The 24,932-nt window shown below is 44.1% G+C and overlaps 1 protein-coding gene across 8 annotated transcripts in view; it reads right to left on the bottom strand.

The window, feature by feature from the left end:
• The window catches only part of LOC147011697 (synaptotagmin-14-like), a 248,794-nt gene that overhangs the window by 86,098 nt on the left and 137,764 nt on the right, over positions 1 to 24,932 (bottom strand). For all 8 annotated transcript variants that reach the window (XM_085856244.1, XM_085856249.1, XM_085856248.1 and 5 more), the window contains one exon: positions 17,168 to 17,628. In XM_085856244.1, coding sequence (XP_085712370.1) covers positions 17,168 to 17,628 — 461 coding nt within the window. The remainder of the gene's footprint in view (positions 1 to 17,167; positions 17,629 to 24,932) is intronic.

Raw genomic sequence — 24,932 nt, 5'->3', positions numbered from 1 at the left:
GATACAGACTTGGGAAGTACCAGAGAAACAGAGGGTGCTGGTGATGTCCAAAGTAGGTACCAACCAATATTAATCAGCAATGTATGCTTGAAAACACATTGGCTTGTCATAAAATTCTGTGGGGGTGATTGTCTGTAGTGATGGCGCTCTATCATCTTGTAAATAGGAGAATTAATCAAATGGTTACTCAATAGAGTCCCAGCTCTCTTACAACCCCATATGAGCGAACCCAAATCACCTAATAGTGCAGATTAGCATTGATTGTAAAGTCTACCCTCACCAATGAATGGGGAGTGTGTTCTGGAATGCTATATGATTTATAATAACTAGTCATGCCTACCTATCAATTCGCTGACGGGTTTAATCAAAAGACAGCATGTTGCACTTCAAACATAGCACATGTGTTGGCGGATAAACAAAGGCACGTGGCCTTGTGACCGAATGTGAGAAACCTCCATGGGTGAAATGAGGATGGAAAATGAAGTTAAATACGCAAATAAAGGGTCTTTTACAACACATAGTCGTTGTTGTTGCTAAGCCCAGGTTAGTTCTGTTCAAACAGGCCCAAAGCACAGAGATAGCCGATGGATTTCCTGGGAGCGACTCAGAGATCCCTCACATATAAAATCTTGACACGTATAGTTGTTGGCCTTGCTGCTGTTGTTTGTGTGCTCCTTCCATTTACTAACATATATTTTTCTATTGCCTCAAATGGATTACTATGTAAAATTTTGAATTCTCCTTACGCATATGTCACTATATTTCAAAAGGGTTCCTGCTGCCGTACCAAACAAGTCTCAGGCATTATAAATAGCAGCAGTGATTTGGGAAATAAAAACAGCATGAACAATAAAAATAACAAAATAAAATAAAAACAAAAAAACATATACATATACATATGCATTTACATATACATATACTTGCCTGGTGTTGCCTTCATGGTTAAGGTAGTGGGCTTGGGATCCCAGGATCCTGAGTTCAAATCCCACTCAGCAGTTGAATTAATACCAGGTGGGGTTGACTCTGCCTGTCATCCTTCTGAGGTCAGCAAAATTGTGTGCCAGCTTGCTAGTGTCCTGTATCGGAGTGGCGACCCATCCAGGATTGTGTCCAATAGCCAAGGAGACTGCTTTGGCAGCACCAACACTCTGCACGGAGTATGGTCCCGATGGATGGATGGATGTATATATATATATGTATATATATGTATATATATTTATATATATATATATATATATATATATATATATATATATATATATATATATATATATATATATATTGTGACGTCCACGGGACTTGAACAGTCCCGCCAACGTAGAATGAGCCGAAACGATGGAGGCGGTTTATTTATTTATAACCCAAACATGGCGGTTCTAATCGCTCTACCGCAAACGGGACGAGGAAGGTGGCACGAGTCACTTTTCACTGAGTTGATGATGTTTATTTGTTTTTAATATTAACCGGAAATAACAAGACTCGGCAAGAAAAGGGATCCGGGGCGATTCGACGGGATGGTGTGGGATCGGGCGTGGGGAAAAACACAGACAATTCCAATGAATATACAGATCTCAAACCCTCTAAGGTACCAAGCACACACACACACACACACACACACACACACACACACACACACACACACACACACACACACACACACACACAAAACGTAGGTATTTCTGGTGGTCAGGCTGGACCGTGGTGTGGACGCAACTGTCCCTGGATCGGCGTCGGACGAGCTGGCCTTGCTCTCGTCAGGGGGGCAGGAGAAACTGTGGTGCTGTCGACCTCCTGGTCTTGGCCCAAGTCCGCTCACAGCCGCCAGGGAACCAGTTCTGGCGCCAAGTTGCGAGCAGGAGAGGGAGGCAGGTCCGCCCGCCGTTCGACCCCGTACTCCGAGTCAGCAGAACCCCAGAGCCAACCAAGGTGAGGCACGAGGCTCAGCAAGGCTCCAAGACACGATGAAGAACACGATCGAATCAGCACAACAAGCACGCTCTCCGCGCAACAGCCTCCACACCAAAAAAAACACGATCTTTTTGTCCCGATCTTCTTCCTCTTCCCTTTTCGACCCCGAACAGAACCTTTTTATCCTCCTGTCCTCGTCACTTCCAATCGAGCCGTTTTATTGGCCCACCGCCATCGCCTTCCGCCAATCGTGATCACGGGGCGGAGCCATCCGCAGCCCTGTCCTGTAACGTCACAGCCAGCCTCCAGAGAATACCAAAAGGGGTTTACGCAGACACACTTACCCTATCCCGTGTCCCTATCGAATTACGTGACAATTATCATTGCCCCCTTGAAGAAATGAACATTTACTAGACAACTTATCACCACTGAATTGCTACTTATTACATCGAGATCCTGGTAAACTCGAACAGCATGGCATACCTAATTAAACATCCTAATTACCCTTTGAATGCATACCCCCCCTCAAACGTAACAATATATATGTATATATATATATATATATATATATATATATATATATGTATATATATATATATATATGTATATGTATATATATATATATATATATATATATATATATATATATATATATATATATATATATATATATATATATATATATATATATGTATATATATATATATATATATGTATATATATATATATGTATATATGTATATGTATATATATATATATATATATGTATATGTATATATATATATATATATATATATATATATATATATATATATATGTATATATATATGTATATGTATATATATATATATATGTATATGTATATATATATATGTATATGTATATGTATATATATATATATATATATATATATATATGTATATGTATATGTATATATATATATATATATATACATATACATATACATATATATATATATATATATATATACATACATATATATATATATACATATATATATATATATATATATATATATATATATATATATATATATACATATATATATATATATATATATATATATATATACATATATATATATATATATATATATATATATATATATATATATACATATACATATACATATACATATACATATACATATACATATACATATATAATCCTGGTGTTGGCGCAGTGGTAAGGGCAGTGGCTTAGGACCCAAAAGGTCCTGAGTTCAAACCCCGTTGGGACACTGAATTAATATATGTATGTATATGTTTATATGTATATATATATATATATATATATATATATATATATATATATATATATATGTATATATATATATGTATACATAAACCAAGTCGAAAACACCAGGGGGTTGACTCAGCCTGCCATGCTTCCGAGGTCGGCGAAATGAGCACCAGTTGTACTGGGCCCGGTGTATGCCTCGGTTAGAATAGGTGTACCATATCCCTGTGTGTCGTAAGAGGCGACCAGGGTTGCGTCAGGAAGGGCATCCGGCGTAAAAACCTATGCCAAATCATTATGCGGACAACAAAACGAATTTCCATACCGGATTGGTCGAGGCCCGGGTTACCAACGACCGCCACCGGTACCGGTGGTCAGCAGGGTACCAGTGGAAATTGTGCTACTGCTGGGTGAAGGAGGAGAAGGAGATGGGGAAGGCGAGTCCGGAGGCAGTGGGAGAGGGGGAAGGGTAGAAGTGTGGAGGTGAGAGTTGGAACTCTGAATGTTGGGACGATGACTGGCAAAGGGCGAGAGTTGGCTGATATGATGGAGAGAAGAAAGGTGGACATACTGTGTGTACAAGAGACCAAGTGGATGGGGAGTAAGGCGAGGAGCATTGGAGGTGGTTTCAAACTGTTCTACCATGGTGTGGATGGGAGGAGAAATGGTGTCGGGGTAATCCTGAAGGAAGATTATGTCAAGAGGGTATTGGAGGTGAGGAGAGTGTCTGACCGAGTGATGAGTGTGAAGTTGGAAATTGAAGGGGTGATGATGAATATCATCAGTGCATATGCCCCACATATGGGGTGTGAGATGGAGTATAAAGAAGATTTCTGGAGTGAGTTAGATGAAGTGGTGGAGAGTGTATCCAAGGATGAAAGAGTGGTGATTGGAGCAGATTTCAATGGACATGTTGGGGAAGGGAATAAAGAGGATGAGGAGGTCATGGGGAGGTACGGTCTCAACAAGAGAAATGTGGAAGGGCAAATGGTGGTAGAGTTTGCAAAAAGAATGGAAATGGCAGTGGTAAACACGTATTTCAAAAAGAAGGAGGAACACAGGGTGACATACAAGAGTGGAGGAAAGTGCACACAGGTGGATTACATCTTAAGTAGGAGATGCAACCTGAAAGAGATTAGTGACTGTAAGGTGGTGGCAGGGGAGAGTGTAGCTCGACAGCATCGATTGGTGGTCTGTAGGATGACTTTAGAGGTGAGGTTGAGGAAGAGAGTGAGGGCTGAACCAAGGACCAGATGGTGGAAGCTGAAGGAGGAAGACTGTTGCGTGAAATTTAGGGAGGAGGTGAGACAGGCGTTGGATGGTGGCAAAGATGGGTGGGATGATTGGGCAACGACAGCAGAAGTTGTGAGGGAGATAGCTAGGAAGGTACTTGGTGTGACATCTGGACAGAGGAAGGAAGATAAGCAGACTTGGTGGTGGAATGAGGAAGTACAGGAAAGTATAAGGAAGAAGGGGTTGGCGAAAAAGAAGTGGGATAGTCAGAGAGATGAAGAAAGTAGGCAGGAGTACAAGGAGTGGCGTAGAAAGGCAAAAAGAGAGGTGGCAAAGGCCAAGGAAAAGGCATATGACGAGCTGTATGAGAAGTTGGATACAAAAGAAGGGGAAAAGGATTTATACCGATTGGCAAGACAGAGGGACCGAGCTGGGAAGGATGTGCTGCAGGTTCAGGTGATAAAGGACGCAAATGGGAATGTGCTGACGAGCGAGGAGAGTGTGTTGAGAAGGTGGATGGAGTACTTTGAGGAGCTGATGAATGAAGAAAATGAGAGAGAGAGAAGGTTGGAAGAGGTGGAGATAGTGAATATGGAAGTGGGGTGGATCAGTAAGGATGAAGTGAGGACTGCTATGAAGAAGATGAAAAGTGGAAAGGCGGTTGGCCCAGATGGTATACCGTGGAGGCATGGAAGTGCTTAGGAGAGATGGCAGTGGGGTTGTTAACCAGATTGTTTAATAAAGTCTTGGAAAGTGAGAGGATGCCGGAGGAGTGGAGATGAAGTGTACTGGTTCCGATTTTTAAGAACAAGGGTGATGTGCAGAGCTGTGGAAATTACAGAGGGATAAAGTTGTTAAGCCACACCATGAAGTTGTGGGAAAGAGTAGTGGAAGCTCGGTTGAGAGGAGAGGTGACGATCTGTGAGCAGCAATATGGGTTTATGCCGGAAAGAGCACCACTGATGCGATGTTTGCTTTGAGAATGTTGATGGAGAAGTATGGGGAAGGCCAGAAAGAGTTGCATTGTGTGTTTGTGGATTTAGAGAAAGCTTATGATAGGGTGCCAAGAGAGGAGTTGTGGTATTGTATGAGGAAGTCAGGAGTGGTGGAGAAGTATGTGAGGATTGTGCAGGATATGTATGAGGACAGTGTGACAGCGGTGAGGTGTGCGGTAGGAATGACGGACCGGTTTAAGGTAAAAGTGGGATTGCACCAAGGATCGACTCTGAGCCCTTTCCTGTTTGCAATGGTGATGGACAGGTTGACGGATGAGATCAGACTGGAGTCTCCATGGACTCTGATGTTCGCGGATGACATCATGATCAGTAGGGAGAGTAGGGAGCAGGCTGAGGCGAGCCTTGAGAGGTGGAGGTACGCACTGGAGAGAAGGGGAATGATAGTCAGTCGGAGTAAGACGGAGTACATGTGCGTAAATGAGAGGGAGGGTGGTGGTATGGTGCGGTTGCAAGGAGTTGAGGTGGGGAAGGTGGATTGGTTTAAATACTTGGGATCAACTGTCCAAAGTAACGGAGAGTGTGGAAGAGAAGTGAAAAAGAGAGTGCAGGCAGGATGGAGTGAGTGGAGAAGAATTGCAGGAGTGATTTGTGACAAAAGGGTAGCTGCAAGAGTGAAGGGGAAAGTATATAAGACGGTAGTGAGACCAGCGATGTTGTATGGTTTGGAGGCGGTGGCGCTAACAAAAAGACAGGAAGTGGAACTGGAGGTGGCAGAGTTAAAGATGCTGCGATTCTCGTTGGGAGTGACGAGGATGGATAGGATAAGAGATGAGTATATTAGAGGGACAGCGCAGGTAGGACGGTTTGGAGACAAAGTGAGAGAGGCGAGATTGAGATGGTTTGGACGTGTGCACAGGAGGGAAACGGAGTATATCGGGAGAAGGATGTTGAAGATGGAGCCGCCAGGCAGGAGGAGAAGAGGAAGGCCAAAGAAGAGGTTCATGGATGCGGTGAGGGCGGACATGCGGGTGGTTGGAGTGTCAATGGAAGATGTGGAGGATAGAGCGAAATGGAGACGGTTGATCCGCTGTGGCGACCCCTAACGGGAGCAAGCCGAAAGAGGAAGAAGATATATATATATATATATATATATATATATATATATATATATATATATATATATATATATATATATATATATGAGGTGTGTTCAAAAAGTATCCAACCTTAATTTTTCGTGCGTAAACAAATGAAGCTAGGGAGGCGTGGTTTGGTGCACGTATGTAGGCGATCCTAATTCGTATGCGTGAATATTTTCCTGCCTGCTGAAGCTGTCAGTCGCCGACAGACCTCCGATGAGTGAGGAAGTGTAAGTGAGCGCCGTCGGAATTTCGTTTTTGACAAAATGACGGATCACTGTGGTCTCATCGCCAGTGATCACTGTGTTGAAGAAGTTGGGATCGCTGTTCACAGTCTCCAGCATGTCCTGTACGATCTCCAAATGGAGTTGCTTCTGCTCGATCGTTTGCAGCTTTGGCACGAACTTCGCTGAGATTCTCCTTAAGCCCAAATCCTCAGTCACAATGGAATGAACGGATCCAATGCTGACGCCCACCTCGTTTCCACTTGGGAATCGCCAAGCTTTAGACAAAATTTGATGCAGTAGCGTTGTTCAAGTTTTTCTGTCATTTTGTCAAAAACGAAAATCCGATGGCACTCACTTACACTTCCTCACTCATCGGCGGTCTGTCGGCGACTGACAGCTTCAGCAGGCAGGAAAATATTCACGCATACGGATTAGGATCGCCTACATACGTGCACCAAACCACGCCTCCCGAGCTTCATTTGTTTACGCACGAAAAATTAAGGTTGGATACTTTTTGAACACACCTCGTATATATATATATATATATATATATATATATATATATATATATATATATATATATATATATATATATATATATATATATATATATATATATATATATATATTGTTACAGGCCGGGCGTCAGCAGCCAACAGACAGCTCTGAACGGAGTCGCAAGTCGTGTCAGCCCGACCGATCGCCCGGAATATAGATCACCGCCCGGATAACTCCAAGCGACGGGTCCTTGTACAAGAACCGAAATACGCCAATTGGCAGATCACGTGGGGTAGGGTCGATTGCCAATCTTCAATGTACCTAAATACCCACGTGATCCAACTACCGGGGTATTTCACCCTCGACGGAACTCGTACGGAACAAACTGCCGAGGCGAGCTTGTCCGTGCGCAATTCCGAGCGGCGTAATCGCCGAGAACCGTTGGTCCAAATGTCTCCCTATTACGGCAAACCAACGGCTTTCTAACTCCCAACACACGAAATGTTCAGTCAATGAGGGAATGGACGAAACGAGCAGGTTTACATTCACACAAGGACATTTATTATGATGAAACACGTATGCAATTAAATAAGGCAAAACACGTATGCAATTATACAAGCAACAAAAGAACTACAACCGTCTACTTATTATGTACAGTCATTTACACTTAACAGCAGTTCCTACTTATTAGACGGGCCCACGGACAACACGCCGCACCCGGCGTGACTCATGTCCTCGTGATCCACCCCCCGCTCAACCACGGGTGGGAGGGAATTGTTGACGTCACCGCAGGGTTCTTCTTCCTCTTCGCAGAAGAGGGGGAGGGACGTCTCCATGTTCGCTCCCTAACTATGAAATCGATCCGCAGCGCATCCAATCGATTTCAAAAAATTAAACAATGGAAGGTGAGCTATCTCGGGAACATGCACTTATGGACCTAGCTGCCTAAGGGAACCTGCACGTTGTGTGCAAATGAATTCCAAATTCGTAACTATATATATATATATATATATATATATATATATATATATATATATATATATATACATACATATATGTCGGGAATCGTACCTTTTTCTATTAGCTTTGCTTTTAGAAGTCATTATATGTTTTTGCAGGCTTGGTGTTAATCAAACTATACTCTTGGCAAGCTGCTTGGGAAAAAGGACAATTGGAACAGTATATGCAGAAAATATGATTGTGATTAACCTTGAGTAATCCAGAGCAGCACTGTGGGAGCAGGGCTTGGGAGTGAACCGTTATTTCCTCTTATATCTACTTCTGTTTCACCATTCTTGTAATGAAATGAGCCAACTGCTTGCAGCTGGTTAGGTTGAAAGGACAAATTGTGAGATAAACATTTGTCCAAAGATAAAACCGAGTATATAAGGGGGTAATAAAACCGTCTAAGACAGTGACGGCACCCTCCGAGCATCCTCAGTTACTTAATTGATGATCCTGGTGTTTGCCGTGCTCCGTGTACACGTACCTTGGTGGATAGTGAACAGCTTTCTCTCAAGTACACATCGATGTCTTCATACCTTACATGAAGGGTGATTGACGTTACGACATATATATATATATATATATATATATATATATATATATATATATATATATATATATATATATATATATATATATATATATATATATATATATATATATATATACCCTTACAACCCAATAATTCCTTGCCATCCCCTTACACTACTTTCCCTACCTTCACACTGCCTTCCCTTTCCCCACCGCCCCTTACTCCCCCACCCCTCCTCACACCCCCACCCCCCCTCGCTCCCTCACCCCTCCTCGCTCCCCCGCTCATCCTCGCTCCCTCACCCCTCCTCGCTCCCTCACCCCTCCTCGCTCCCCCGCTCATCCCCCCTCCCTCACCCCTCCTCGCTCCCCCACTCCTCCTCAGTCTCCCTCCATCCTTGCTCCTCTTCCCCTCTCTCTCCTCCCCTCTTTTTCTCCCCCCCCCTTTGGTATACCCGGTGACCGGACAGTAGTTATCTCTGGATATGTCTGGACGATGGTTATGCCCGGATGGTGGTTATCTCTGCACGTATCTGGATGGTGGTTATGTCCGGTTAGTGGTTATCTCCATACGTGTCTAGAAGGTGGCTATATTCGGATGTGTCCAGATGGTGGTTATCTCCACGTGTATCCAGATGGTGGTTATGTCTGGATGGTGGTCATCTCCGGACATGTCCAGGCGGTGGTTATGTCTGGCCAGACCATCCCCTCACACTGCCTTCCCTTGCCCTCCCCTTACGTTGCCTTCCCTTGCCCTCCCCTTACGTTGCCTTCCCCTCCCATCACACTACTTTCCCTTCCTCCACCGCTCCTCGCTCCACCACCCCTCTTCGGTCTCCCTCCCTCCTCGCTCCTCCACTCCTCTCTCTCTCCTCCCCCTCTCCTCCCCTCTTTATTATCCCCCCCTTTAGTATACCCGTCGTGTCTCCAGACGGTTGCTATGTCCAGAAGAACCCTCCCCTTTCAATGCCTTCCCCTCCCCTTTCGGTGCCTTCCCTCCCCTCACACTACTTTCCACTTCCCAACCACTCCTCGCTCCTCCACCCCACTCTCTCTCTCTCCTCCTCCTCTCCTTTTTTCCACCACCCCCCCACCCCCTAGTCGACCCATCATCTGGACAGTGGTTATCTCGGATGTGTCTGGACGGGGGTTGTGTCCAGAAGGACCCTCCCCTCACACTGCCTTCACTTGATGTATCTGGACGGTGGTTATGTCGGGATGGCGGTTATCTCCAGATGTGTCCGGATGATGGTAATGTGTGGACGGAACCTCCCCTTACACTGCCTTACCTTACCCTCCCCACACACGCTGCCTTCCCCTCCTCTCATACCACCTTCCCATTACTCCCCTACCCCTCACACTGCGTTTTTTGTTTGTTTTTGTATACCTTGTCGAGGCTCGTATGAGAGCTAACACACAACGAACAGCAAGGGGGGCATGAGACAAGAGGGGTGGTAGTGGGAAGGACAAAACAGTGGGGAACAGAGACATTAGGAGATCTGTGGAAGGGAGGGATGGGGGCAGGGAACATGGGGTATACAAGATGGACATCCCAGGGACTTTCAGGAAGGAAAGCAGGGAATTTGAAGGAGGTGGGTTTGGGGTGGATTAACGAGGGTAGAAAAGATCGAGGATTTGGATGGGGTACGATAAGAGGTGGTGGTGAACAGCTGTTTTGAAGGCCTGGAGGGAAGAATTGGATTGAACAGAGTGAGGGAGTTTATTCCAAAAGTGGGGAAAAAGAGGACTTAAAGAGTGAAGGTGAGCAGTGATTCATGATTTTGGTAGTTTTACCAGAAGGGGATTGTTGGCGGACCTTGAGCGCCCTGCGGAAATATGGTGGGGACATATCGCAGACAAAGCAGGGGGGCGAGACTGGAGAGGAGGAGACGGTAAAAGACAGAAAGACCACCGACCAACCTGCGGTGAGAGAGTGAGAGGCCCAAAGAATCAGCCTCATCGCGGGAGATGCCAATGATCCCAAATGCCTTGGTTTCCACAGTGTGAAGCTGAGAAAGGTGGTAGGCAGGAGCACCAGCCAAGATGAGAGAGCAGTACTCCAACAGGCTGCGGACGAAAGCTTTGTAAGTGGTCAGGAGCTCAGGTGGGCCAAGGAAGGACTTTGCACGACGGAGGATTCCCAGTCGGCGACTGGCTTTGGAAGCCACGTTGGAAATGTGGCTTTCCCAAGAAAGGTCATGGCAGATAGTGAGACCCAGAAGCTTGAAAGAATGGACTTCTTCCAGAAGATTGTTGCGAAAGTAAATGGGGGGGGGGGGTTCCAAACAGTCCTTTCGGAGAGACATCGTGAGAGTGAGATTTGTCCAGATTGAAAGACATTTTGAAATTCCACATTGAAAGTTTGTGATTTTACCCAGATCTGCAGTGAACGAAGAAGCTGCAGCTTGCCGGTCTGAGGGATGACCAATGGTACAGCAGAGGGTGGAGTAATCAGCAAAGAGATGAAGAGGATTTTCCAGAGAGTCGGAAAGATCATTGATGAAAGCCAGAAAAAGAACAGGGCCCGGAACGCGACCTTGAGAAACTCCAGCCTGGATAGGAAGAGGGGATGAGAGAGCTCCATTTTGGGCCACACGTTGGCTGTGACAGGAGAGGAAGTCTGCGAGCCATGAGTGGAGATGTCCTTGGATACCATAGGAAGAGAGTTTGGTGAGCAGAGCAGGGTGCCAGACTGTGTCAAAAGCATGCGATATGCCTAGGGATATGGCTCTGATATCATGTCTTGTATTGAGGACCTCCATCCATTGTTGGGAGAGCAGAAGCAGCATATCCACGGTAGAGTGACCTTGTCTGAAACCAAATTGATGATCGGAAATCAAGCCATTGGAGAAGAGGAAGGATTTAATGTCTGAAGCGATGATGGATTCCATAACCTTGCTGATGATTGGGAGAAGGTTGATTGGTCTGTAGTTGCAGAGATCTGTTTTTGCACCTTTTTTGTGCAGGGCAGTGATGTTTGCTGATTTCCAAGCAGATGGCTGATGACCTTGAGCAAATGAGAGGGTGAATAGAACACACAGAGGGTGAGAAAGAGCAAAGGAGCAGGTTTTTAGGACACGTGGGCTGATGCTGTCTGGACGGGTTGCAGAATCTGAGTATATATATATATATATATATATATATATATATATATATATATATATATATATATATATATATATATATATATATATGTATATATGTGTATATATATATACATACATATATATATATATATATATATATATATATATATATATATATATATATATATATATATATACATACATATATATATATATATATATATACATATATATATATATATATATATATATATACACACATATATATATATATATATATATATATATATATATATATATACACATATATATATATATATACACACATATATACACATATATATATATATATATATATATATATATATATATATATATATACACATATATATATATATATATATATATATATATATATATATATATATATATATATATATATATATATATATATATATCAAAAGAACAAACTTAACAGGATGACTACTGTAAGTGTCACATGATGGAAGGTCAGGTCAGGTATGGGAGCATGTGCCAGAACAGCGCGTCGCTGCGTCCACTTTCCGCCGGTACTCCGGGGGCCTCCGTCTGGCCATCCCCCAGGCAGATGCCAGGCCCATCCCCATCTCCTTGAGATGATGGTCAACCTGCTGCAACCATGAGGCACGTGGTCGGCCCACTGGCCTCATCCACTCATGAGACTCCCTCGCTGAGAGAATCTGGTGAGCAGGATCAGCGTCAGGAAAACGAGCCACATGTCCATACAGCCGCAGCTGACGCTCACGGACTATGCAGGTAACAAATCTCATCCGAGTCTCTCTCAGCAACCGCCGTTGGACACAAAATCCGACCAGCGATAGCCAAGGATTCTCCGAAGAGACCTGGTACCAAAGGAATTAAGTCTCCGTCTCAGATCCTTGGTCAAAGTCCAAGTCTCGCACCCATAGAGCAAGACTGGAAGTACCAAGGACCTGAAGACTCGGACTTTCGTCCTCCCGCACAGGTACCGGCAGCGCCACACCCCATGATCCAGTGAATCCATGACTCCCCAGGCCCGACCCAGACGTCTATTGACCTCCGGCTCACAACCTGCGGAGACATGAATATCACTGCCAAGGTAAGTGAATCTCTCCACGACCTCAACATCCTCACCACAAACAGACACAGACAGGACAGCAGCATCCAAGATGTCACCGAAAGCCTGGATCTTTGTTTTGACCCAAGAAATCCGTAATCCCAACGGCTCGACTCCTCATTCAGCACCTCGAGGGCCCCCAAGAGGATGTCTAAAGTCTCCGCAAAGATGACTGCATCATCTGCAAAATCAAGGTCCGAGATCTTGACATTGCCAAACGATGCACCGCAACTTGATCTCTCCGACATCCTCCCAAAAATCCAGTCCATACAAGTGCTGAAAAGTGTGGGTGCAAGTACACACCCCTGACGAACTCCAGTAACAACTGGAAATAAGTCAGAGATGGTACCACCACACTTCACAGCACTCTCAGTACCAGAGTAGAGTTCAGACATCAGATCGATCAGTTTCGGTGGCACCCCACGAAGACCAAGAATCCTCCAGAGGACATCCCGATTCACTGAATCGAACGCTTTACAGAGATCAACATAGGCTGCAAGCAGCCCCTGCCGAAACTCTCGTCTGCGTTCAGTGAGGACACGAAGAGCAAGGATACGGTCAATCGTTGACCTCTTTGGTGTAAAGCCTGACTGCTCTGGACGCTGGTGCACAAGCAGATGGTGGCGAACCCTATCAAGAATTATCCGAGCAAAGACCTTGCCCGGCACTGAGAGCAGCGTCACCCCTCGGTAGTTGTTGCAGTCTTGGCGATCACCCTTCCCTTTCCAGAGAGGGACAACAAGGCCCCTCTTCCAGTCAGTTGGGATGATGCCTGTGTTCCAGGCAGAGCACAAAACTGCATGCAACGACGCGAGTAGCATTTCCACCAGCCTTGAGAAGTTCAGCATGGATGCCACAGATCCCTGGAGCTTTGCCCCGTTTCAACTGGTTCACCGCAGCCCGTGTTTCCACAAGCGATGGTGGACCACAGTTGATTCGAGGGTCAGCAACAGGGATTGTAACACCCTTGACGTCCAACTCGACAGCTGGGGGATCAGCCTGGTACAACCGCTCAAAGGTAACCGGCCCAGCGGGCCTTCACTTCAGACTCCTCTGTCAAGAGCCTACCACTCTCTGCTCGAACTGTAGTGCTCCGAGGGATGGGCTTGGATGAACGTAATGCGCGAATTCCCCTGTAAGCGGGACGAGAATCACCTGTCCACAGGTGATGCTCTACCCCCTCACAGATTCCTCGCACATAGGCCTCCTTGTCCACCCTCAGTGCACGTACAGTTTTACGCCTCAGCTCCCTGAACAGCTCAGCTCTGCCATTCAGCCTGGCCCTGCGACTCTGGTCAATGGTATCCAGTGTCCCTTGAGAGACAAAATTCTTCTTTGCCCTGCGGTGAACTCCAAGGCATCCACCGGCAACATCAAGGACGGTGGTCTTGAAGGTGCTCCACAACTCTTCAGGCCCCCCCAAAGCACCCAGACCCCCCAAGTGTCCACTCAGCCTGTTCGCAAACTCCTCAGCTACTCTCTCATCCCTGAGCTTGGCAACATCCAGCCTAGGCTGGGATGGTACCATTCTCCAGGATTTAAGGTGCAGCTTTAGAGTTGCTACAACAAGCCTGTGGTCAGTATTGAGGAACTGAGCACTCCGGTAGACCCTGCAGTTCTGGATCATCCTCCAACGACCGTCAATGAGGACATGGTCAATCTCCCTTGCCACACCGCCAGGGCTGGAATACCAAGTCCAGCGATGAGCTTGCGGGCGCTGAAACCATGAACCAGCCACCCTAAGTCCATGACTTCTTGCAAAGTCAAGGAACTTAGTGCTATTCTGGTTCATAGTTCCTGACCCATGGGGACCAACACACACCTCATAACCATCCCTATCAGTTCCAGTCGATGCATTGAAATCCCCCAAGACTAGAAGTGTATCTCGTCTGGGGCACTGATCAACCACAGACTCGAGTGTGGCGTAGAATGCATCCTTCACGGTAAGATCACTCGCCTCAGTCGGAGCATAAATAGAGAACAGGGAAATGACACCTAAGGAGGGACGAATCCTTAATCTCATAATACGCTCGTTGACCGGTGTTACCTCAATTATCATTGGGGTCAGCTTATTGGACACAGCTACAGCAACTCCTTGGGTATGGTAACCATCAGAGCGACCAGACCAATAGTAGGTGTAACCACCCACCATTATCTCGCCGCAATCCAGTCTCCGAACCTCAGAGAGAGCTGCAATCCCGATGTCCAAACGCTTGAGCTCAGATGATAACAGAGACAGGTGATCATCCTCTCTTAGGGATAGGACATTCCAGGCACCCACCCGAAGGGACCGCCTCAGGTTAACCCAAGGAGACCGCCGTCTGGTGGACGACACCTCAGCACCACTCCGACACACTCTCCCGCACTCTGACCCAGGGATGTTACCCCGTGGTTTCCCTCCTATCAAAGATTGGGGGTCCCGAAGGCTTTGCCCCAATCCCGTCATCCGGTGAGCTGCCCTGCGAAGGGAAGCTGCACAGGAGGTACTCCCACGGAGTGGGTTTTCAGATTTTTTTGCGTTTTTGCGTTTTGCGGAATGAAGCGTTTTACGGTGGCTGGAGTGCAAATCCTGCCACCAACCTCCTAATAAGAAGTAACCCAACTGCAGGAGGATGTCCGCAGACACAGTTGGGCACTAGATATGGATGGCCGTTGGCTCACAAGGAGCTCCTCCGCCCTTTGACAGGTTTTGTTTTTAATCCTGCTGGGTGTCCATATCCAAACACCCTCCTCACCAGAAAACCTGGTGGGGGAGACGGTTTAGTCGCCGACAACCCGACCATGGAACAGGTTAGTACAGGTTTACATGGTACCTGTAGCAGGTCACAGATCGAACCTGACCTGACAAGAATTTGCAGGGAAGAATACCTGACATGATGGAAGTTGTAGCAATTTTATTTGCCCCTCTCCCCAAGGTGGTTTTCCACCTTCGGCGAAATCCGTGTTGAGGTGTTTATCCATGTATAAATAGATTATCATGGCATTTCTTGGGGCAAGCTTACCAGAAGTAAAAAATATAAATCACAAACATGTGTGATTACATTTTAAAACAATCGTGACTGCTGTTTAACACTAAACTGAAAGAAATTTGAAGGAATCCTGACGTCCTTGAGGCATTCAATGCATTTCGCATCCAACATAGATGAACGGACCCGAGCCTAGATCGACTGTAATTTATATCTCTACCAGATTGGATGATAACATGACTTCCTGCCGCTCCCGTCGGGAGTGGGTGTATGAGTTCATCTCAATGTGCCATTATTGGTAGGGGGTATATACGTATGATGTTGGCTTATTGGTTAGGTGGTGGGCTTGGGATTTTAGCAACCTGAGTTCAAATCCCACTTGGCTATTGAATAAATACTAGGTGGGGTTGACTCTTCCCCTCATCCTTCTGAGGTTGACAAAATGAGTGCCAGCTTGCTGGTATCCTGTGTTTGAGTGGTGACCCATCCAGGATTGTGCCCAATAGCCAGGGAGACTGCGAAGGCAGCACAAACGCTCTGCAGAGAGTATGGTCCGGATGGATAGATGGGAGGGCATAAATACTTTTACAGGCGTGTGTGTGTGTGTGTGTGTGTGTGTGTGTGTGTGTGTGTGTGTGTGTGTGTGTGTGTGTGTGTGTGTGTGTGTGTGTGTGTGTGTCACACACACATCCAGGAATTGGTGTATTTAAATCTGAAGTGTGATAATTTTCACAGGCAACAAAAGCATTACTGCAAGATGTAGTTTTCGTCTTGATACCCATGGCTTGACCCTGGGTATCCTGAGCATGTGTGCAGAATTTGAGTGAAATTGTCCAAGCAGTTTTTGTTTCTATAAGGTTCAGACATACATGCATACGGAGAGCTGCCAAATTTTCGAACGATGATGAGAACAAAGGCCGTGAAGGAGCAATTTTAAACAGCGAAATGGCTTGCATAAAAATCAATCTTCCAGAAAGTGCAGTAAAGATGATTACAAAATGTTTTTTGTTGTTGTTGTTGTTGTTGTTGTTGTTGCTCAAGTAAGCTGGAAAAGGCATTCAATCAGAAATTAATAATAAGAGATAACTTTTTTTTTTCAACTTTTTTTCTTTCTTTCCTGTGGAACTTAACTGTTACGGAGAAGTGCTGTAATTACCCACCTAATGTTCTATTGCAGATTATGTGAAATGCATCATGACATACCGGTACCATTCTTGCTTTACCTCAGTGCTGATAATGGCCGAGCTTTCACTGTGCGCTCCTCCGTTGTAGCCCTCATTGGCATACCCCTCTTGGTCCATTTCTGCGTCTGGCTCTGGGCCTCTGCTGCCCTGGCTGTTGGCATCGTCCACAGAATCAGGCACATCATTCAAAGACACACCAACTCGCTCACTACCCAGCAGTCTTGGAGAGTGAGACAGTGACGGACTTTGTGACGCCTCGTCAGAGTACATATTCTCAGTCGTGTCCTCTTCCACAATGTCCTTCTGCCCATAATAATAACCCTGGGAATAAAGATCATCACACTCTTCTTCCTCCTCGCCCTCGTCATAATATTCTTCAAAATCTTCCTCAATGCGTCTCTCCTCATATTGGTACTCTCCGTGGCGGTAGTGTGCCGACGACAAAGGCTGTGCACAAACCTCTCCAATGTACCTGCGTTGCCTGGATTCCCATTGATGAGCTGCAATAAAGACAAGAATGAAAGGATGGTGAGATTAATTCCTTGTATTGCTCACACACCTGTAGTCCCATTGCACATGTAACTACCTGGTGAGTTTCAATTACCTAAGATATCAAGATGTTTGCATTCCCAGAAGTGTAAATGGCAATGAAATATCGTGTAATTACAGAGGGCAGGGTGATGACTACCCCACGTGCGAAGCGCAAAGTGGGGTTAAGCAATTGGCTCACACTCTCTGTTTGTCTGTCTACAGATGTCTGTCTATGGTCGAGGCACGTGTGTTATTTTGTTTTGTTTTGTTTCAGTCTGGCAGTCTGGCGTTCAAACAAAATTGAAAACCATTCCAAACAAGAACCGTAATGTGTTTAGGGACATCATAAAGGACAGAAACACCTTTTTTTTTTCAGAAAAAAAAAATATATTTTTTTTTTTTTTCAGGCACGAAGTATAAATGGAACATGTTCAATAAGGCGGTGTAAAAGAAGGTGCGTGTTTATTAATTATTTTTTTAAATAATTAATTAATTAATTAAACCTTAATTTTAATTCAATTCAATTATACTTCAAAACTGCAGAACATAAATCGCAACTCGTTTCCTCAGCGTTGGGGAATATCGAGATTCAGACAACACCGTGGCTCGTAGGGAATATAGAACGTGCTCGGAAATGCAAAGCAAGAGTTTAAAAGACCCTTCCCATGTCCTTTTTCTCAAGACTGCGTGGGGGTAAGGTGTTCTATGAACTCGAGTTATAATTTTATTATCGGTCGTTAAAGAATCAATGGAGGTTTAAGTGTTTGGGCTAAAAAAAAAAAAATCCAAGTAAGAGTGTGTTCAATCTTATGCTTGTTCCTGATATGTAAAGTGCACTACTTAAGCAGGGTACCACCCAGGTAACCGACCATCTAAGGTGGTCTCAGGTATCTTCACATTGAAGACGAGTGTGTTCTGGAGTTCGGTTGGACAAAACGCAGGACAAAACAATTCGGTAAAAACATATCATTAAACTACCCAGATTCCCCAGATGATTGTAATAACTCTATCTATGTCGGCTTTACCCCCCTTGTTTAGCATTTTCAATCGTAATGTTCATCTTCACATGTCTCCCGTTTTTGCTTCGGACATTTGACCACCACAAGTTGTGCATTTCATCAAAATCACAAAAGCCAAATGTCGTCATACTGATGAGGCCCGTAAGGGCACAGCGGTTGTCCTTGCCATGAGAACGCTTCAACGCTTCTTCTTGACTCTATGTACCTCGGGCTGCACCATATTCCATTTACCGAGCTATCGTTGAGCATTGTACAAAACCATCAGGCCATATAAGAGGTGATGATTATTGTCAATACTCATACTATAACAGGCATCCACAACCATCCTTGACAATGTTGTGGAACGTCAGTCAAGGCCCTCACTTTGTCACCTTTATTCGCTTTAAAATTTGGTTTATCCGCAACATCCACCATCCATTGGGACCGTACTCTGTGCAAAGCGTTGGTGCTGCCTAATCAGTCTCCTTCGCTATTGGGCACAACCCTGGATGGGTCACCACTCCGACACAGGATATCAGCAAGGTGGCACTCATTTTGCTGACCTCGGAAGGATGACAGGCAGAGTCAATGCCACCTGGTATTAATTCAACAGCCAAGTGGGATTTGAACTCAGGATCCTGGGATCCCGAGCCCACCACCCAAACCAATAAGCCAACACCAGGCATTTCTCCACAACCGCTTGAGCGATTGACACAACTTCCGACAGGAGCGTCTACCCATGCATGGATAAATTTTTTTAACCATGACAATTGGATGGAAAATGCGGCTGGCATTCCAAAAAGTCAGGCATCAGGATATCAGGCACGGGTTGCCGGGTGTTTCACGTACCAGGAACAAATGGCTTCGACCTCACCTCACTCAGCCTCTGACAAATTATGTTCTCAACTTTTTGCCACACCGTCGTCAAGGTATATTGAGGTCATTAACGACAAATGATGTAGATGGTACAAGGAAGATAAAGTCGAAAGATCACATGTAGCTGTGAATGGAGACGTAAGATCAGAGTGACCTGGCTCCCTGGTGGACATGGGTCATGCGATAGATTTATAAAGGCAGGAAGGAAATTGAGCAGATTGAAGAGGAAAAAAAAATGAAAGAGTAGAGGAGAGTGCACAGCTTGGATGCAAGGAACTATGAAGAAACAAAAACAAACAAGCCGTTAGGTGACATGGGTGGTCGGTATATAATTGCATACAAGTCATACAGTTTTTGATGGATCGGGCTGAATTTTTTTGACAAAGAGGTTGATTATAGTGCGCATAAAAGCGCGGAAGCCGATTTTTGATTTTTGAAAAAAAATATAGATATATATATATATATAAATATTTTTCGGATTTTTTCAAGAATTTCAAAGTCCCGTTTCTAGGCAACGGTGGCGTCCATAGCAACGGTGCTCAAAAGCATACAACTAGATCCTGGTATGAACCTACCAGTCAAGTTTCATCAAAATCGGTTGACTCCTCTGGCCTACAGAGCTGTCCATTACATACATACAGACAGACGGAAAACTTGAGAATAACGGTAGTCGAGCGACCACCTAACACACAATTAATTTCCAAGACCTCAAGTAACAGTATTCATCACAAGCCACCAGAAACATAAATAGTGTGTAAATATTTACCTTTTCATATCCACAGAAAACCACCAATAATGACTCATCATCAACATCAGAGAGTATTCTCCTCTGTCATATCTCAATGATTCTTTTCCAGGTGTTAAATATACGATTGATGTATCACATGCAGGACATCACTGTATCTTTAGGAGATATTAGAGTACCTTTCCGAGATATCAGTGCACTTTTACATGAATTATAGGGACAATGAGAAAACAGACAAATCATTATAATATGATTGTTGGATTTGAACCTGTGATCCCAGAATTCTGAGCTTTCCCTTCAGATGGGAATGCAAACCAAGCAATCCCAGGCCCTTGAAGCAGAACCTTTCAGACATGCCAGTGGGAACGGCACAAAAATACACTTTTTTTTTTCTTTTTCAGCTGTCTTGTCTGGGTTTGATTCCCTACCTGACAATAAACTGTCAGATTGGTGCTTTGTGGAAGGGTGTTGCATTACAAAGTGCACAGTCCCTCAGATGGGCATTAGGATGGCGGTGTCCCATCTGCCAGCATTCATTGGACGTAACACATCCCACTGTGTATTTCACGGACAGTCGGTGACTTATTGCTGACACAAGCCTGGTGTTGGCTTCACGACTAAGGTGGCTGGCTTCTTAGGGTCTTGAGTTCAAGCCCGTCTCTCAGCGTTTAATGAACACCAGGTGGGTTGACTCAGCCTGTCGTCTTCAAGGTTGGCAAAATGAGTTCCTGCTTACTGGTAACAGGGGCCATTGCATCAGCAGCACAGCGGCACCCCCAGAAAATGATGCAGCTAAGCAGCCACAGGCTGCATATGAATAAATAAATAAATCGCCGATATCCTAAACAAATAAATAATTCCTGCGCAAATTCCTTTAGTCGAACATCAGGCTTGACGAGCCAGTTTGTGAAAGACTTGGGCCAAAAACATTGCCCAGGTGACCCCACAAGTTGGCCGTAATCAGGCCTGTTAAAGTCGAAGCAGTACATTACGGGGATTTTTAAAAGGAGAAAAGTAAAAAATAAAATAATATACATTTATTTTTGAAAGTTTCATCAATGATTGAAAATGTAATGTTTTGCGAGGAAGAGATAAATGAAAGGAAAATTTAATCAGCTTACATAACGGACAACATAGTCTTAGATTTTTTTTATTGCTGTTCCCATAACAATCAAACTAGAAGGGCACTCCATAACTACACCACGTAATGCCTGATCCACGAGGACATATCAGGGCCAATACATTTTTGAAATATCATGCTATGTATCGTTTTTGTCCTTATTAGGCCATGGGATAGATAGGGACACCATGCACCCTCCCCCCCCCCCCCCACCTCCCAACAAAACTATTTTTTTTGAAGTGTCTGGATATGCTGAATACGAATTTGAATGTTAACATTGAAAATATTGGGATGCACTACCTCTTTTAGCCTCATGAAAAGGGGTACCCTCAACAATGAATTTTCGTCATTTGTGCCAAAAGCGATTTCCGTACCCAATCAGAATGGCTTCTCGACGACCCATGACACGGTCAGACTACACATATTATATTATGGCTTATATGAAACATAATCTCATTCTGGTTCCATGTTTGTGTCTAAAATTAATATATCCAAGAGCTTATATAACATGTTGAGTACATGTATTGTATCGTCTTATTAACTGCCCATTACTGTGTTGTAGAGTTTTCAATAAAGCTTATTTTATCCTGTTTCTTGTTATATATCCTGCTAATTAACCATGAGGTGACATGCCAATGCCAACTGCATTCCACTTGATGCCAAAATGGGTCCAATATCTTGGATACCCGCGATGTTATCACATCCTAAATTGCATATGGTTAATCTCATTGTGTTTGATAACTATGACCAGAGCCTCCATCGAGGTCAATACCTGACACAGAAATGACTTGGTGCTGAAGAGAAAGCTTGATTTCTCATGAACAAAGATATCCATATGGAAATTGGTATTGTGTGAATTTTTTTCCTCCACATAATTATATTTTTAATGTGCAGAATATGGCCATTGGAGCAGTAGTACAGACACCTCCCCCTCAAGGAAATTCAACAACAACTATTCATTTGCAGACTACTTAAGAATTATTCCCATCATTTACATTGAAGCCAACAGGTTAGTTAAGATACAATTCATTTATTTTCACATTAACATCAAATATGTAGTTAAGTTTTCTCTTTTAGGTCAAAGACAATCACTTAAGTCAATTACGAATAGCAAAATAACTATCAATTTTAAATTTAATCACAGATATGACATTTTAATTTTTTTAATGTTTGCTTTCTTATCTATTTGCAGGTTCACAGAGGCTGAGTGCAACCATGCAAAGTGAGGTCTGACCCAATGCACTCATCAGAACGTCAAGAGAAAGAAGGCCCCCCAACCAAACACCCGAAGGATGGTGGCAGTGGAGGCCAAGGGACAAGGCCATAGTTCAGGTGCATCATACACATCTCTGAGCTTCAGTATGGACCTCTCGTGGCATTATCAATAAGTACAGAATCCGATGAAAGACTTGCAAGGTTGAAGGACATACGTGACAGGAGACTGTCTCAGCCATGAGAATCTGTTCACCGAAAGACTGCTACCTGTGACCTCATACCAGACACCATTACTGAAGGTGATGGATGTCACAGAGAATGTTACCAAAGATTCACTATGATTCTCAATCGACTTTCCAGTCATTATGATCCATCTGAACCATCATGTTCCAAGTTAAGTCGGAGGGGCTCAGCTGGTGACAAGGTACTATTCTCACCCGATTGTATATTCTGCCACTCGATGGAACGGAAGAAAGTGAAAATCAAAGGGACATGGACTACTGAGGGCTTAAGTCAGTTTGAGTTTGATGGATGGAGAATGGTGCTCAAAACTGCTGAGGACAAATTAGATGAGAAGTTGCTGATCAGAACTAGAGGCCATGATTTGTTTGCTACAGAAGCTAAATACCACAAATCCTGCAGGGTCCAATACACACAAAATGCCGACAAATGGAGAAGTACAAGCATAGAAGACAAGGAGCAACAGATCAAACTAGCAGAGGCACACATGGAGGCGTTTGGTGCTGTACGCCAAGTAATCGACAGGGATATCATCATCAGCAAGACTATGATGAAACTGTCAGAGCTAACTGAAATTTATATCTCTCACCTGAAATGCACCAACTTCCCCAATCCCAAATTTCATGGAGAAAACCTCAAAGCTAAGCTGGAGAAACATGACAAATACAAGGACAGACTGGCCTTCTGCACGCTAAACAGAAGAGGCAACTTCCAGTCTTACATTGTCTACAGCTCTCACCGTGACATTAGTGACACAGTTCGATGTGCATATGAACTTGGTTCTAGGGACATGATCCAGGATGTTGGAAATTACCTACGTCAAGTGATTCTGGAGAGCTTCGCAAAAGCTGATGACTTGAAATGGCCTCCATCTGTCTAGGACCTTGGAAACATGACAGCTGTAATTCCATCACAATTGGAAAAAAAATATGAATTACCTGATATCAGGCAAACCAACTCCTCACACGTCGAAAGTGCACAGGCTCGTGAATTCAATTGGGCAAGATATTTGTCGTGTAGCATCGAATGGGGAATGGAAACTCCCGAAGCATGTGCTCATATGCATGACACTTCGTCACCTTTTCAGGAGCGAAAAATTGATAACCTCGCTGAACCGAATGGGACACTCAGAAAACTACTCATTCTCACTAGAGTTGGAAACTGCCCTAACTCAGGCTGTTGCTGAAACATCAAGTCTGCTGTCAACGCAAATCATTCGATCACCAGGGGCCTCTTCCATTTTCCACTCTGAATTTGATAATTTTGACCAGTTACTGAGCAACCTCACTGGAATGGTCTCAATCCACACGGCACATGACATCATGCTACAGGACACAGAAGGCAAGCCAGAGGATCAGGAGAGTGAATTACCAGGTTGGGATATGGAAGAAGACCCACATTGCCAACCCTGATATCCCTGATGCTGGTGACGGACACGGTTGGGCACTTGTCAACCAAAACCTGGAGCCTCTCTGGTATGAGGGGTGTGTTCTCCCACAGCAGTTGACAGATATTGCTGAATCAGTGAACACCAGTGATGATGGAGATGATGAATCAGATGACGATGACAGCATACCAGAGGAACAGGAGTACTCACCTGGTGACAGCTCGGAGTCTGACCAAGATTGAAGAACATAGCTGAACCATTAGCTGTTGACATTGATTGAAATGGATGACAGTAAAATCTCATGATATTGCTACTTACCTGATGAATACAATGAAACTGTATGATCATGATAATATATCAACAGAAATATCTTGAAATATGTATATGAAAGATATACTGTGTTATCGCTTGGTAAAAGGAACAATGTTACAGACTGTTATTACCTACTATATTTACCGGTAAATATAATGTTGGTTTCAATCATTGTTTGTAATCAGAATTTGGCAAATAAGTATGAATGTAGCACATTTATATGTATTGTAAAATACATTATTATATTATTTATAGTGGGAAAGAATAAACCAGCGATATTAACATGAATAATGTTCTCAGCAATTTATTTGATTTTTAAAACCCAACCCTGCTTTTGATTTTGTGAATAGCGTTCTGTTGTTTATAGTGTGATAACATCA

Source organism: Eptatretus burgeri, chromosome 15 (genome assembly GCF_056783735.1).
Source record: "Eptatretus burgeri isolate ZD-2024b chromosome 15, Ebu_testis_v1, whole genome shotgun sequence".
NCBI lineage: Eukaryota > Metazoa > Chordata > Myxini > Myxiniformes > Myxinidae > Eptatretus > Eptatretus burgeri.
The sequence above is the reverse complement of the archived record's forward strand: the minus strand, read 5'-3'. Positions and strand labels throughout refer to the sequence as shown.